This window comes from Procambarus clarkii, chromosome 35 (genome assembly GCF_040958095.1).
Source record: "Procambarus clarkii isolate CNS0578487 chromosome 35, FALCON_Pclarkii_2.0, whole genome shotgun sequence".
Lineage (NCBI taxonomy): Eukaryota > Metazoa > Arthropoda > Malacostraca > Decapoda > Cambaridae > Procambarus > Procambarus clarkii.
In genome coordinates, this window is record NC_091184.1 from 27,257,514 (window position 1) to 27,273,957 (window position 16,444).

Sequence of the window (16,444 nt, forward strand, 5' to 3'; positions counted from 1 at the left end):
CGCGCCGCTGTCTGCGCAGCTCCCCCCTCCCCGGGAGGGGGAAGGGGGAGCCCCAGACCTCCCACGCCGGCTATCCACCCATCAGTTCTTCGGCTGATGCTATAGGCAATGGTTATGTGCTCCGGCTCCAGTGGTTGTTTCAGCACTGTACCTAGAGTGTGGTGTCTGTTTTCTAGGTGGTGGGTGAGCCGGGAGTGATTCTTCAGTACTCGGGCTGCATGCGCCTAGGGTTCCCTTCCCTAGGTGCCCTGTAAGTACTGCCCTTGGGGCTTGGGGCCACCTTCCACAAGTTCCTTGGGTCCTGCCCCTGCTTGGCCGTTTACTGCTTGGTTTTCGGCAGCTCTTTGTGTGCTCGGGTGTTCTGTCTCCCTTGTTCGCCTTAGAGTAAGAGGCAGTGTTTGCACTGGTGGGGCGCGGGGTACTGTGCAGCTTGTCTTTACCAATCATAGCGGCCGGCTCTGTTCCGCTTGGGTACGCTGTCCTCTTGCGGGGTTTTCTTTTTCTTTTTGTTTATCTACCTGGTGGGGGGTCTGCCTTCGTTCTTGCCCCTTGTGTCCCTTGTGTTCTGAGTATTTTCTGGTGGTACCCCCTGCTAAGTCCCCGTGAGTGTACACATCCCGGGGGTTCAGCTCTTAGAAAGTTGTTTGGTAGCTTTGGGTGCCGGTTAGCAGTACTCTGCCTGGGATTACCTGAGCGCGAGTCCTCTTAAAGTAAACGCTCGGGACCCTGGGAAACCCCTGGGGGCGCGCGGGTCCGATGGATGTGACCCCAGAGTCCCCCCCTCGCTTCCAGCGAGTTTGAGGGTTGCTCTCGCCCTTTGTCTCTGGGTGACTCTGTTTTGCCTCCGTCTGCTGCCTGTGGGGTCGGTGACACCTTCGACCCGGAGTCCTGCGAGTTTGGTTGCTCGTTGTGGCTCGGTTACCCAGTTGTGCTAACAAAGCGGGTGCGGGCAGCAGGGGCGTTGCACTTGAGCCTTGGTGGTGGCAACGTTCTCGTGGTTTCCTCCCCGGGAGCCCCGGGGCTGCCCCGTTGTAGTTCGTTTTGGGACTTGGGGGTGTTGGTTGCTTCGGTTCCATCCACGCCCCCTTGTCTTTCCCCTGGATCGCCCTTCCTGCCTTCATCCGGTTCTTTACCGTCTGTAGGTTCGGGGCGGGGTTTTTGGTGGTGTTGAGACTCGGGCAGTCTCGGGGAATTCCCCTTCCAGGGTAGTGACGGGGGCATTTGAGCCTGTTCCTCCAGCCGTGTTGTATGAGTCTGCCAGTGGGCTCCCTTCCTTAGTGTTTTCACGGCTGCCCCGGTTTTCTGGTACGGCCGGGGCTTTGGGGGAACGGCTCGGCCCCGGGGCCTGTCGTGTAGGTTCCCGGGGCTGGGGAGGGGCTGACTTGGGGGGGCCTTGGCCCCGTTAGAGCCCGTGGGGGTTTTTATCCCCCTCTAGGCGGGGCTTGTGGTTACGCGGAGTGGGGTCTTTCCTCCCCACTCGCCGTACGTGCTGTTGGACGTCGGCCCCTCCCCGGGCTCGGTTCCTTGGCATTTGAGTCGGTTGGTTCCGTCCTGTGGGTGGATGTTTCCTCCCACCCCTTTTTGGGACGGTGTTTTGGTCATGTTTCCCCGTTCGATGGGGTTCTGCGTGACTTCTGATCTCGGGTGCGCCTGTGCCTTCGTGTGCCTTCGGGACTAGTGTTGGCTTCTGTGTTCTCGAGGGTACGGGAAGGTTTTTCGCTACTTCCCGCATTATTGGAACGTCTGTCGGCTCCTCATACTTGTCGCCCTGTTGGGCTACTTGTCGCCCTGTTGGGCTACTTGTCGCCCTGTTGGGCTACTTGTCGCCCTGTTGGGCTGCTTGTCGCCCTGTTGGGCTGCTTGTCGCCCTGTTGGGCTGCTTGTCGCCCTGTTGGGCTGCTTGTCGCCCTGTTGGGCTGCTTGTCGCCCTGTTGGGCTGCTTGTCGCCCTGTTGGGCTGCTTGTCGCCTTGTTGGGCTGCTTGTCGCCCTGTTGGGCTGCTTGTCGCCCTGTTGGGCTGCTTGTCGCCCTGTTGGGCTGCTTGTCGGCCTGTTGGGCTGCTTGTCGCCCTGTTGGGCTGCTTGTCGCCCTGTTGGGCTGCTTGTCGCCCTGTTGGGCTGCTTGTCGCCCTGTTGGGCTACTTGTCGCCCGGTTTGGTTCCTTTTTGGGCTCTTTGCTAATTTGGCCAGTTTTCTTGTTCCTGCTTCCTCTTTTGGCTACTTTTCTCGTGCAGTAGTCCTGGCTGGCGCCTTCCCGCAGGGAGGGTGTGCGGTTCGGCCAGCGTGTTATGCGCATGCGCCGTGGAGTTTGTTTTGGTCTGGGCGGTGTTTCAGTGCTGGTGTTTTGCGCCCTTTTTTGCTACAGTGCTTCGCCTCTCGTTCTTCTCCCTGGCTGCGGTATGTGCCCCTTCGCCTCGGGGGTGTCCTGGTTCCCAGTTGTGGGGAGGACACCGCGGTTTTCCCTGTGTCATGGGTGTGGACCGCCTCCTTCGCCTCTCCCTGCTCTCCTGCGGGTCCGGCAGGGTCCGGCTCTGGCGTCTTCACCTGGCGGTGCTCCCAAGTTCTTCTGGGCACGGTTGAGTCGTGTCAAGTTCGTGCCACCATTCGCCAGGTGAGTTTCTGCGGTCTGGCGTCTTTTGGCCGGGCGCTGGATGCGGCGGTGTTTATATACCTGTCTTTATTTAGGTATATTTTTGTACGACTGAGACCGTTCGCACACCAGTGACTGTCCCTTTATCACCCCTTCCTGTCCCCCTCATGTGCATGTCCAACCCATGCTGGAGTCATTCAGGGGACCCTCCTTTTTTAATGTTGTGAGGTGTGGGGGTTGTGGGGTTGGTTCTGTACTCACCTGGTAAGGCTCCTGGCTGTGCTTGCAGGATTTGAGCTCTGGCTCTTGGGTCCCGCCTATCTGTTAGAACTTGCGGGATAGTACCAGTGGAGTGCAGTGGTGCTATTGGCACCTTTGGGGAACACTGTATTCCCATCAGAGGTCTGTGCTTGTTACACGACCTACTTGCGAGCATAAGCCTTCTTGCTGGTTCGTCCGTGGACTTCCAGGGCGCACTGGCCTGTTTTCGTATGGCAGTTCCGGCCCGTCCTGGTTGTGGGGGTATGTGGGCCGGTGGACTGCTCCTAGCAGCTGCCTGGTGGGCCATCCTCTGGCTGCTCTAGCCTGACCTTTGGCCGGGCTTCAGGTGTAAAAGAGCTCCCAGTACCTCATCCAGCAGGTATCGAGCGGGGTTTCAACGCCGTCGGTCGCCTGGTGCAGGTTTCTGGGCCTGCAGGGTTTTGTCGTGTCTCCGTTGGCCCTGTCTGGGGTCTGCCTGCTCCGTTCTCTGCCTTTGCAGAGGGGGGTTGCTATTTACATGTTGCATGTTGTAGTGGTGCCTGTTGCTGCTGCTGCACGTGTGCATTGGTACCGTGTTTCACGGTGGCGTGTCCTTGTTCCTGTGTCCGGTTGTGGAGTGGCACTTTGCTGCCGTTTTGTGCCTGGGGATTGCGTGGGGTTTTTGTCCCTGCCTGATTGTCCACCCCTGGTTGTTCTCCTGGGGTTTTTGTGCTTCTGCTCTTTCTTCCTGCCTCCTCTGCAGCAGGGATGTTCTGCATGTGTTCTCAGGCGTTGGTCAGCCTGTGTCCTGTGATGTGCTTCTTTGTCTCGGTCTGTTGCAGTTGTTCGTGCCCCTTGGTTCGGGTCCTGTTCTGGCGGCGACCCTTCCGCCTTCTTTGGTTTCCTAGCTTGCCCTGCCGTTTTTTTTTTTTTTTTTTTTTTTTTTTTTTTTTTTTTTTTTTTTTTTTTTTTTTTTTTTGGTCTTGCGATGTCTCGCGTCGGACCCGTCGTTTCTGAACTCCTGGCGGGCTTGCATGCTTTGGGGAGTTTTTCTGTTCGGCAGACGTTCCATCTCCTTGTGCCGCCTGGGTTTCGGTGGTCGCGCCCGAGATCTTCTCGCGGCTCCGCCTTTTTCCTGGGCTCGGGGGGGCCTTGTCGGGGCTGCTTATGTTCTGCCTCGTGGTCTCGCCTCCGGTTGGTGGTCGGGTGGCTTCGTGGTAGGTGTCCCACCTGCGTGCTTCTCTTGGCGGCAGTATGGGGTATTTTGGCGGTCCTTCCTTTTCCTGTCCCTTCTTAGGTGGTTACTCTTGTTAGCTTGGTTTACTCTCGGCTTGGTTTTCTAGTGGGGGTTGGGGGCCGTCGTCTTGCCACATACTGTCGCCTCTTTTCGTGCGGCGCAGGCGGAGCCGCTTCAGCTTGCTTTCAGTCTTGGTGTTGCTTCTGCACCGTTAGTCAGCTGTCTTGTGCGTCGTTTCACCTCCGGCCTGTTCGTGCGCTGCTTGCACCATCCTGGTCTCTGGTCAGCGTGCTCTGTCTTCTCCTCGGTTGGTAGTGCCCCTTCGGTTCCGGTGTGTTTTTTCGTCGGCTCTTTCCTTTGGGCCTTTGCCTCGGGGTCGGTTCGCTGAGTTTTCTTGCTCCTTCGGTTTTAGCGTTTTGGTTGTTTGATGGCAGCAGTCTCCATCTTTCTATCCACTAGTTCGGCTTAGGTAGCAATTTTCACCAGAATAGGGGTTTGTTTTGGAATGCTTACCTTTCTGGATGCTTGACCCGGTCGATGGCAGACATAGAATGCTTCCAACCACACGGGGGTTTCTATAGGCCATTGCTCCCCTTCCCTCTCTGAGGGGGCCAGGTTCTGGCTCGTGGTCCCCGGTAGGCCCTAGAACTCCATACACATGACTGATGCCAAAGTCTGACATTAGCATATCAGCCGATAAAGCTCCGGGGAGCCTCCGGGTCTCACCCAGAAAATGGCGTTTCATTACATTCAACGCTGGTTTTTTGTTATACACAAAAACCAACCACACTTTAAAACTTTGCCTTAACTCCATTCCAGTGATATTAATTTTTTCAGTAATTTCTAAATAAATGGTTTAGTGTTTCTTGGGACTATGTCATGTTTTAAGGGCTTGCTTAATATCGACGATTGTATTATGCCAACTGCCTTGCGTGTTTTTCACTCCAAGTTTTGATCCAGCTCTTGTTTCAGGGTTCCTATCCCTGGCATCTTGGGGGGGCTTGCTTGAGTTCCTAAATGAGTGCCTCTTTGTCCTTGCGCTTCCTCGTGATATGGGCATGTCCCAATTCTTTCGGCTTCTTTGGCGGCTGATGACCTCCGGACTGTCGGTCATTTGGCCTTGGTCTTGCTCTTCTTTGGTCTTCTGGAGCTGTGTTCGGACTGGCTTTCGGTGGATGTGAGGGCATTAAGTGAGAGGCCTTCGGCTGCTGCGGTGTCATCTAACTTGCTGAAGCTGTTTGTGCAGAGCGGAGGTTGTTTCTACACTTATTACCTCCCGTCTTGCGTGTTGACAAGTTGTACTTGCTGTCTTTAGATTTGGCTTGGGCCCTGGCTCTGCAGTCTTCTTCGCTGTTCTGTCCTCTGTAGTCTTCTTCGTTGTTCTGTCCTCTGTTGTTCCCGGATGACACCGTTGCCCAGTTTCTATTTGCGGCTTCAACCAGTTGCCGTCCTATATCGAACTTATTGGTGCTCTGGGAGATCCTTCGAGTACCTATCGGTTTGGTCGTGCCAGGGCTTGGGACTCATTTGGTCGGGGTAGGCCTTTGGTGCCAGTTTCTGCATCAGTGAGTTCCCTGGGGCCTTCGTCATCTGGTCGATGTGGTGTTCACTGTGTGCGAAGGTTGGCATCTCTGGGTTCGCATCGACTATTTCTCGGGTCACCCCGTTGACGGGGATGATGGGGGGCAGGCAGGCTCTTTTTGCTCGCGCTTGGTCCCCTGATTTGTGGGCTTTTTGGGTCGTTTCTTTCGGCCTTTGGTGGCATTGGGCGGCCCTTTCCCTAGTCAGGGGTCGGGTCTAGGGGGCAGGACTCTTTCCTATCCCTTTGTTGGGTCATCTCAAGAGTGGCTTGGCCTGGGTGTGGTTGAAATGACCTCGACTCTCAAGTGGGTTTCCCATTTGTTTCCAGTTCTGAAACGAGACTGTGTGGATCTTTGGTACATTCTAGACTTATCTGAACCGGTTGATTCCTTGCCCCTCTTTTTGAATGACCGTGTTGTCCCAGGTCCGGCTTGCTCTCGAGCTAGGCGCTTGGATGATTTCCCTGGACCTCAGGAACGCTTATTGGCATGTCCCAATTCATCTGGGGTTTGTCGTGGGGCAACAGGCTTACCCTTTTCGTTGTCTTCCATTTAGCTTGAATCTGGCACCTCGGGTTTTCATGCGGTTAATTCGGGTCGTGGTGGCCCACCTAAGTCTGCAGGTCTTCGGGTGTTGGGCTACCTCGATGATTAGTTGGTGTGGGCTCCCTGCTGGTCTGCATGTCTCCTAGCCAGGGATCTGGCAGAAGTTGGTTCCATTCCAAGTACAAACCTAGCTAGGCCTAGTGTGGGATTCTTGGACTGTGTCCATTTCTCTCCCTTCTGCAGCTCTGCTCCAGTTGCAGCCTTACCTTCAGGTGTTTTTGAGGGGGGGACCTGGGTCACTCGGTGGTTGCTCGAGCAGCTGTGTAGAAGCAGCAGGGTTTGGCTTCAGAGACTGGTCTGGTATCTTTGGGGTAGCCTCTTTCACCGCTCTTGCTCTGGGTTTGATCCCCTGTGTCCTTGTGGCAGTTGCTGCATCACTGGCTTCCTCTAAGGGTTTTTCAGGGTTTGGTGCATGGCACTTTCCTCTTCCCTTGCTCGATGTGTTCACGGGGCGACTCGTCTTTTGATTGGGGCTTTGTGACTAGTGCTCGCCAGTTCGGCCAGGGGTGTTGGGGGCTGTCCTTATGTCGGGATCACAACACTTTGCGAAAGTTTGTAGTGGAGTGGCAGGCACTGTGATGGATTCGGCTTCCTCGGGGCTCAGTGATCAGGCTCCATTCGGACTGCTGTCACATCGTTCATTATCTCAACCTTTCTCTTCGGTTCGTGGCTCTTTGGGGCTGGTTGCTTCATATAGCTCTTCTGCTGAGTTCTTAGGGTTTAGCTCTCCGCGGCATTTACATTCAGGGAGTGTCCAACATCCTGGCAGATGACCTGTTGCGCTTCATTCCTTCTTTCCATGGAGTGGACGGTTGATGCTGCTTCCTTCCTTTGGTGATGGACCTCTTCACGTCGGCGGGATCTCGGCGTCTCCCATTGTACATGGTGCTGTTCTCCAACTGCGAGGCACTCATCGGGAATGCATTTTGGCAGGATTGGTAGAGATCAGGGTTCCTGTACTTCTTTACCTCGTTCCAGCTGTTGCTCCTGGTTCTCGCCTGACTGGATTCCTATCGAGGGAGAGGGATTCTCTGGGCTCCACGGTTGCCAGCCCAGCCTTGGTTTCAGGCACTGCTTGCTCGATGTCTGAACCCGGGAGTTTTTACACGGCTTCGCCTGTTTCAGCAGGTCGGGCCGGTGAGGTATCTTGCTTGTTCGCCTTATTGCTCCATGCTACGCTTCTGGACTTTGACACGTGTATTGTCATTTGTATGGTGATTAGGTGGCTTCGTTGATGGTGTCCCACCTGTGGTCTGTGTCTCGGCGACAGTATGAAGTTTCCTGGCGGTCTTTTCGTCATTTTTTTTCTCTTCATTGGTTTTCATTGATTTTGCACCAGATTATTATGTCCTCTCTGTCTTGGCTTTTCCTGGATTATCATCTCATGTCTAATACTGTCACTTCATGTCGTACGGTATTGGCGGAGCCGCTGCAGCTTGCATTCATGGTGGATGTCACTCGCGGTCCATTTTGAAAGTGCACTCGTGCGTTTTTTCACCTCCGGTCTGCTCATGTGCCGCCAGAGCCTTCTTGGTCTTTGGATCGGGCTCTTTCCTTCCTTCCTTCCTTTCTTTCTTGTCTTCGCCCCTTCAGTTCCGAATTTTTTTTAGGAAGGCCTTTAAAGGAAGTTTATTAAACCCTTTTGTTATGCTGTGAGATATTTCATTTCTTGCATATCAAGATTGTTTCAAATTTATATAATACCATTTACTACTATCCTGATTTCTTTTACAGAGACCAAAATATGGGGCTGGTTAAGCAGTGCTTAAGTGCGCTGTATAAAAAGAACATTCAGCGTCTCACACGCACATTCCTGACACTCTCGCTGGCAGATGTGGCCAATCGTGTTCAACTCGCAACTCCACAAGAAGCTCAGAAGTATATATTGCATATGGTAAGTCACATTCCTTCCTTGATTATGATTGTAACAAAATTTTGGTGAGATTCTTGAGACTTGAGCGGGACTTGTGATCCTGTGGTCCTGGGTTCGATCCCAGGCGCCGGCGAGAAACAATGGGCAGAGTTTCTTTCACCCTATGCCCCTGTTACCTAGCAGTAAATTAGGTACCTGGGTGTTGGTCAGCTGTCACGGGCTGCTTCCTGGGGGTGGAGGCCTGGTCGAGGACCGGGCCACGGGGACACTAAAAAGCCCCGAAATCATCTCGAGAGTTTATTTCTGCATGCCTTCTGGTCTTTTGAGATGGCTCTTCTGGAGGTTTTCTGCCTCTTGGGTCCCTTCTATAGTGTCTTGTGAGGCTTTGTTTACATTCCTGTGAGACCCAAATTATGCCTCGCTGATGGATCCTATCTCTTTTTTTTTAAGTTTGGAACTTCTCATTATTGGATACGTTACAAGGTTCCGTCTTCCCGGCTGGCAGACAATCCACCATTCTCGCTTGGTGCTTCGTGTGGCTTTTGTTGAACCTGGGACCGGGTTTTGTTGACACCTCATGCTTTAGTAGCATGAGGTGTCAATTGTGTTGCACGTGTTTCTGGGTTGCTCTTCTTTTGTGCCCCTCCCGCTCTTTCTCGGGACATGGGTCTCGTGCAGCTCCATGCCCGGGTTCTCTTATTATTGGTGGTGCTTGTGGAGTAAGACTTTTGGGACTATCTACATTTGGGTTCCATTGTGCCTTTCTTGGGTCTCTTGGAGCTTCAGTCTAACTGGCTCCAGAAGGACGATGAAGCATTTGGTGAATGCTATATGTGGGGGTCTTGGCCTCTGTGTCACATTCTTTGCTGCCCAATTCACATATCAATAGGTTGTGTTGCCTGATCTTTGCATTCACCTGCAATGGGTCGAGTTAGACCATCTGTGGAGCCAGATGCCAGGTCGCAAGCACTTTCTACAGCCAGTCCATCTCTATCGGGTCGGGGCCATACTCTCTTATGGGTATTTCGGCTACTTTCGGAGATTTCGGCTACTTATGGGTAGAACTGCCCCTTTTCATAGTTCACCCCCTTTGACTGGGTGGCTTGCTTTGTTTGCCAACTCCTGGTCTCACAATTTGGGAGCCTTTTGGGTTGTTTCCCACTGCTTGTGGTGGAATTGGTTAGTCCCTCTTCCTTTTGGGTTAAGGGTCCCTCTGGATAGGACAACTCTTCTCGCCTCTGTCGGGTCATCTCTGAGTGGCTGGGTTTCCTGCCTTTTACGTTCCTGAAATGGGACTTGAAAGTCCTCCGGTTCATCATCGACATTTTGCTGCCACACTGGTTCATTCCTTGCACCTCATTCTGGAGGACCACTATGTTCCAGGTCCATCTCATTCTTAAGGTGGGTGTTTGAATGATTTCCTTGGGACTCTGAGATGTGTATTGGCACATACTGTACCTATGAATCTGAGGTTCAGGGTTTGGCAAGGTGTTGTGGGGTGATAGGCTTACCAATTTTGGGGTCTTTAGTTTGTGTTCAATCTGGGTCCATGCGTGTTCACTTGCCTGGCTTGGATTGTTGTGACTCATCTTCATTTGTTAGGGGTTTGGACCTACTTCAACAACTGGCTGGTATGTGCTCCCAGCTGGTTCATGTGTTTGCTGGCCAGGGATCTGGTTCTTTCTCAGCTTGCCGGATTTCAGGTTTCTGGGGGGCTTGTAGAAGTCCCGTTGGTTCCGTGCTAGGTTCGGACTTGGCTGCGCCTCATGTGGGACTCCCAGTTCGCTTCGCGTTCCCTCTCTCCAGCGGCGGTGATCCAGCTGCAGCACCCCACCATCTGTTGGTGTTGAGTTGGTCCCTGGTGACTCGACGGTTTTTCAAATGGTTGTGTGGAAGCCTAAACTTGAGGTTATCTTGAGGTTCTTGATGGTTATCTTGAGATGATTTCGGGGCTTTTTTAGTGTCTCCTGCGGCCCGGTCCTCGACCAGGCCTCCACCCCCAGGAAGCAGTCCGTGACAGCTGACTAACACCCAAGTACCTATTTTACTGCTAGGTAACAGGGGCATAGGGTGAAAGAAACTCTGCCCATTGTTTCTCGCCGGTGCCTGGGATCGAACCCAGGACCACAGGATCACAAGTCCAGCGTTCTGTCTGCTCTGCCGACCGGCTCCACATAGCCTGCATAATTTATCCTCTGGGCAAGGTGTGACTTCAACAGCTGTTCTGGTACTTTTGGGGCAGCCTCTAATGTGATTGATTGGTGTGGACCCCATTGGCTCTTCACTGGCTGCTGTGTCACCAGCTTCCTCTTCAGCTTTTTAGGGTTCGGTTCTTTGGCTCGGTTCCCTGCTTTGCCTCCATTCAGACTGTTTCCCTGTGGTTCATTCTGTCAACTGGGGGCAATTCTCTTAGGTACTTGTTTAATGTGGAGCTGGATGATTTGAATAGCTCGTCTGCTGGCTATTCTCAGGGTTTGGCTCTCCAAGCTGTTCATGTCCTGGGAGTGTTGAACATTCTTGCAGACTGTTTGTCATGGTTCTGCCCTGTTTCCATGGAATTGACCAGTGATGCTGCCTCCTTCCTATGCTTTGTGAAGCATGCAGGCACTTTGATGCGGATGACCTTGCTTCAGCATGGATGCCTTCCCTTGTATGCAGCTCCGTTTTCTGATCTTAAGGCCCTCGCTTTGGATGCCTTTCGGCTGGACTAGTTGAAGGGGAGGGGGGCATTTTTGTTCCTCTTAACCCCCGATCATCTGGATGTTGCTCCGGGTCCTGGCCTGGTTCGAGTCCCTCCAAGGTCCCACCATTCGGACTGCTCCCCGGTGGTTCATCGCTCGATGTGTTGACGGACGTGTTGTCTCTTGGCTGGGCTCTGTAACCAGTGCTCACCAGGCCGGCCAGGGGGCGGTGGGGTCTGTCCTTCCGTTGGGCCCACAGCACGGTGCGGGATTTCGCGGCAGTGTGGATTGCTTTGGAGGGTTCAGGTCGCTCGCGGATCGACGATCAGTCTCCATTCGGACTGGTAGTTCATTGCTTGAACCGATGGGGTTCGATGCGGTCCTTGGCTCTTTGGGGCTGGTCGCTTCGGGTGACTTGTTTGCTGAGTTCTCGGGGTTTGGCTGTCCTGGCGGTTCACATTCGAGGGGTGTCCAACCTATTGGCAGACGGCCTGTCTCGGTTCATTCCCCTGTCCATGGAATGGATGGTCAACGCCGACTCATTCAATTGACTCTACTGGATGTACGGGCTCCTGGAGGTGGACCTCTTCGCGTCGGCATGGTTGAGGCATCTCCCGGTATTTGTGGTGCCCTTCCCCGACTGCAAGACTGTCGTAGTCGATGCTTTTCGGCAGGACTGGTCAAGGTGGGGTTACCTGTATCTTTCCCCTGGTTCATATGTTGCTTCAGGTCCTAGTTCGCTTGGAGACTTACCAGGGAAGAGTAGTCCTCTTGGCCCTTTGCTTTCTGTTAAGGTTGTCTTGTCCTTTCTCTCGTGGCTGTTTCAAGACCGTCATCTTATGTCGAATACTGTCTCCTCCTATCGTGCGGCACTGGCGGAGCTGCTGCAGCTTGCTTTCGGCATAGATGTCACTTTTGCGCTGTTTTGCAAGCTGTCTCAGGCATTGTTTCACCTCTGGCCTGCTCATGTGTCACTTGAGCCGTCCTGGTCGTTGGACAGGATGCTCTATTATCTCTCTTCCCTTCAGTTTGTAGTGGCCCCTTCAGTTCGAGATTGTTTCTCCGAGGCTCTTTTTTTTCTGTTGGCATTGCCCTCTGGGGAACGGGTTGGGAGCTTCATGCTCTCCTTTGGCGTAGAGGTTTCTGCTCCTTTGACTCGGGTGTAGGTTTGTTCATTTGCAGCAGTCTCCTTCTTTTCTGGCGAAGAATGAGACGGCTACTTTCCAGAGGGGTCCTTGGGTTGTTGATGCTTGGTTGGTCAGGCCTGGGGTGCATCATGTGTTTTGTTTTGCCGTTATTTGCGTGCCACGGCTTCTGTGTCCGGGGATGCGCTTTGGGTTGATCCAGTTTTCCTTCGTCCCTGTTTCAGGATTCTGGTCTCCCAGGTTTTTGCAGGATTATTTGATCTAGTCAGCCTGTGGTCTATCCTTGTGCCCATGATGTTCATAAGTTTGCTGTTATTGCTGCCGTCTTCCATAACATGTCTTGGGCTGACATTTGGGCGAGGGGTTTTGGCGGTCGAACAGGGTCCTGGCTGCACGCTACCTGGTCAATGTTCCTGGGCTTAGTTGGGTCTGTGTCGCTTTGGGTTGGCGGTTACAGCCAGTTGTCTGGCTGCAACTGGGGGTAACTTGAGGGGCGAGTGCCAACCTCCACCCGGGTAAATCCCTCATGTTTTTCATCTTTTGGTAAATGGCTCCGGGGAGCCAAAGAAGCTCCCCCTCCAGAAAACTAGTGTTGAATGTAATGAAACGCCATTTTCTGGGTGAGACCTGGAGGCACCCCGGCAACCCTCCTTCCCTCCTGTCGGTGGTTTTCGTGTGTTTTTGACATCCAGCCTCAGAACTGAGGTGTTGGTACCTGGCATGAGGGGTTTGGGGCTCCCCCTTCCCCCTCCCAGGAAGGGGGGAAGCTGGGCAAACGGCGGCTTGGCACGTGGTGACGTCATGCTCGTTTGCTCATTTGTCTTTGGGTAGTTCTGTCCACTCATTTGACTTTCAGTAATAGTTTCAACAGAATAAGGGTGTGTTTTGGTCACACCCTTATTTGGGTCACAGAAAGGTCAGGCACCTTTCTGGGTGCCTGACCCGGTCGATGGCAGACATAATATGTCTGCCATCTTATGGAGTGATGTCGAGGTCGAGGGAGGGGGCAGACATACCATGCGCGCTCTGTTAAAATCATGACATTAACTGGGATTCTTAGGACTACTGCTGTGGATTACTGATTACAGACATAACAAAGTGCATAGTGACCCGCTGGAAAATTGAAAATAGTCATTAACAATAGAACTTTGTGTTAAATAGAGAATAAACGTTAGACCACGAGTGAGCCAGTGAACGAGGCTTTGTGTACATGCGTGTATTAGGAAAAAAAAAATAGTGAACTGTGATTCGTGGAACAGTGATGTGGAACGGGTATCACAACAACATATAAGTTGGAAGTGAATATTATAAATATAGAATACTAGAAATATAGAATAGTGGCAAGAGGCGGCATCAGTGGTTATAAATCGGGTAACTGGAAACTGGTGACATCAACCTGGGACAACAAGAGGTCACCTGTACCGACCGGGGACCAGTCTCGCTACCCTACGCTAAGTACCTGCCATAAAGTTTGAACAAAATAACATACATAATATTACAAATATATGGTATACATATAATATTATAAATATTAAACATATAAATATATATACATATATATTGTTACAAATATACAATATACATATAATATTATAAATATATAGATATATACAACAAAACAAGGCAAAATGGGAGTAAATAAACAAATTTGTGGCCACTGTAACAACTCCTTAAAGACAAAGGTAACGGGAATTGAATGTTATATCTGTAAGACTAGATTCCATTCGGCTTATACAGGAGTGAGTAACACTATGGCACTGAGAGCTGGTCACTTGCTCTGGGTGTGTAAAAATGACCTGCCAGCTTGGAATATCCTAAAAAACCTTCTAGATAACATGACGCATGATCGGAAAACATCATTCATTGGAAGCCTACCAGCCATCCAGAAGGAGTGGGAAAGGAACAACAATTCTAATATACAAGGGGCGGAGGCTATAGTCAGGGATAAAACTGAGGCTGAAACTTGGGAAGATGTAAACTCTGACTCAGTAGGCCAGGATGTAGATGACGGTAAACTAGAAAGTGTACCAGACAGCACTGACAGCTCGATAGGTACAGACACTACGACGGTTCCCGATAGAGTAATTCAGAACAGAAGGACAGACTTATGCAAATTTTATGCAAAGGGCATATGCAGACATAGATATGCTGGTAATAAGAAAGGATTAGAATGCAGTTACCAAAATCCCAAAAAATGTTTAAATATGCTTAGGAAAGGGGAGTGTCGATTTGGATCAATATGTAGGTTTTTCCATCCTGACATGTGCCAAACCTCACTGGAGGACAGAAAATGCTATGACCTCAGCTGCCCACACTTTCACGTGAAAGGCACGGAACGCTACATAAAGAGTGGCAAGCAGGATAATGAATTTGCAGGAAACTATAAATTTTTTATACCAGACCGGCAGAGAATTCAAAAGGAGCAGCAAGGAGAATGTATGGAACTGGATGCCAGATCCACTTGCATTCCCGAATTACAGATACAATTACCCACCGAAAGGGAACTACAACTACGACAGACAACTGCCCTACAACAATCAGTACTGGTCAGAACAAACTCATTATGTCCACGAATAATGGGCTTGCCGAAAATGTCTCCCATTCAAACTATCACTAATAGAGTAACCTCATTCATCTTTGCCAACATACAAGGACTGAAAACAAGAACAAACAACAAAGTACAGTTCATAAATGGCCTCCTCACGGAGTCAAATGCAGTATTTGGAGCTTTCACAGAAACCCATGCAGGGGAATTGTTGGACAGTGAGATATAGATTCCAGGATATAACGTATACAGGTGTGATAGGAAAATTAGGTCACATGGAGGAGTGGGTCTGTATATTAGGGAAGACCTTGTATGCTTGGAGCTCCTAAACGTTACAAATGAGGTGGTAGAGGTACTGGGATTAAAAATAGAGAAAATAAATTTAGTGATTATTCTAATATACAAACCGCCAGATGCAACGGCTGAGGAATTCACAGAACAGATAAGCAAAATAGAGAATAGCCTTGATAATTTGGAGAACCCGATACCTGATATTATCTTCCTAGGAGACTTCAACTTGCCTAGTCTCAGGTGGAAAATAGCAAACAATAATATTATACCAGGAAATCTATCAGGACCTAACCAACCAAAGATTAGAGAACTACTTAGATTCTGTGACAAATTTTCACTCAATCAGCAGATATCGGAGCCAACGAGAAATGAAAATATTCTAGATCTGGTCTTTACGAACAATGAAGACATTATCAGTGACATTATGATGTCAGATACCACATACTCAGATCACACGCTCATTGAAGTGCAAGCGACCATCAATACTCAGAATAGACCTAAAACGTTGATAAAGCGAGAGGGGCTATTCAGTAAATTCAATTTTAATAATAAAAGGATAGACTGGGAGATAATAAACAGGGAACTTACAAACATTCCATGGGGAACTGTTCTAAGTAATACAAGTCCTACAGAAGGAATAGAAAAACTGACTTCAGAAGCGTATCAAGTCTGTCTGAAACATGTTCCTTTGAGGAAAGCCAGAAAGAGATCTAATGTAGAAAGAGAACGCAGACGACACTATAAACGCAGGAAAAAAATAACGGAACTGCTTATGCAGACACGAATTTCTCGTCAAAGAAGGAATAATTTAAATAGGGAGATTGAAGAAATCGAGCGGAAATTGAAACACTCATATGAAACTGAAGAAAGGCAGCTAGAACAGAAAGCAATTCAGGAAATAAAGAAAAATCCAAAGTATTTCTTCTCATATGCGAAATCAAAAGCAAAAACCACTGCCAGTATTGGACCTATTCGTACAAGTGAAGGTTCATACACGGAGGATGACAAAGAAATTAGTGAAATCCTAAAAAAGCAGTATGAGGACATGTTTAGCACTCCAATAAACAACATGAAGGTGGAAGATCCAGACAATTTCTTTATGCGGGATATTCAAACCCCTGTAAATATAACTGATATAAACACGAGCGCACTAAATTTTGAAAGAGAAATTGAAAACATGCCCATGCACTCGGCCCCAGGTCCAGACTCATGGAATTCAATATTTATAAAGAAATGCAAAGTGCCGGTAGCACAGGCACTCCGTATAGTGTGGAGGAAGAGCTTGGACACGGGGGAGAGACCAGATGCACTTAAAATAGCAGACATAGCCCCTCTACACAAGGGAGGGAGCAAAGCATTGGCAAAGAATTATAGACCAGTTGCACTAACATCGCACATCATAAAAGTATTTGAGAGAGTGATTAGGAGTCAGGTCACCAATTTCATGGAGACCAATGACTTTCACAACCCAGGCCAACATGGATTTCGAGCGGGAAGATCGTGCCTCTCACAGCTACTTGAGCACTACGACAAAGTCACTGAAGCATTAGAAGAAAAACAGAATGCTGATGTGATATACACGGACTTCGCAAAGGCTTTCGATAAATGTGACCATGGCGTGATAGCACACAAAAGGAAGTCAATGGGAATAACCAGTA

At 50.5% G+C, this 16,444-nt stretch overlaps 1 protein-coding gene across 1 annotated transcript in view; it reads left to right on the plus strand.

Annotated features, from left to right (window-relative positions):
* Window positions 1-16,444, plus strand: part of CSN3 (COP9 signalosome subunit 3) — a 49,959-nt gene that overhangs the window by 21,266 nt on the left and 12,249 nt on the right. The window contains exon 6 of the mRNA XM_045759152.2: window positions 7,986-8,145. Coding sequence (XP_045615108.1) covers window positions 7,986-8,145 — 160 coding nt within the window. The remainder of the gene's footprint in view (window positions 1-7,985; window positions 8,146-16,444) is intronic.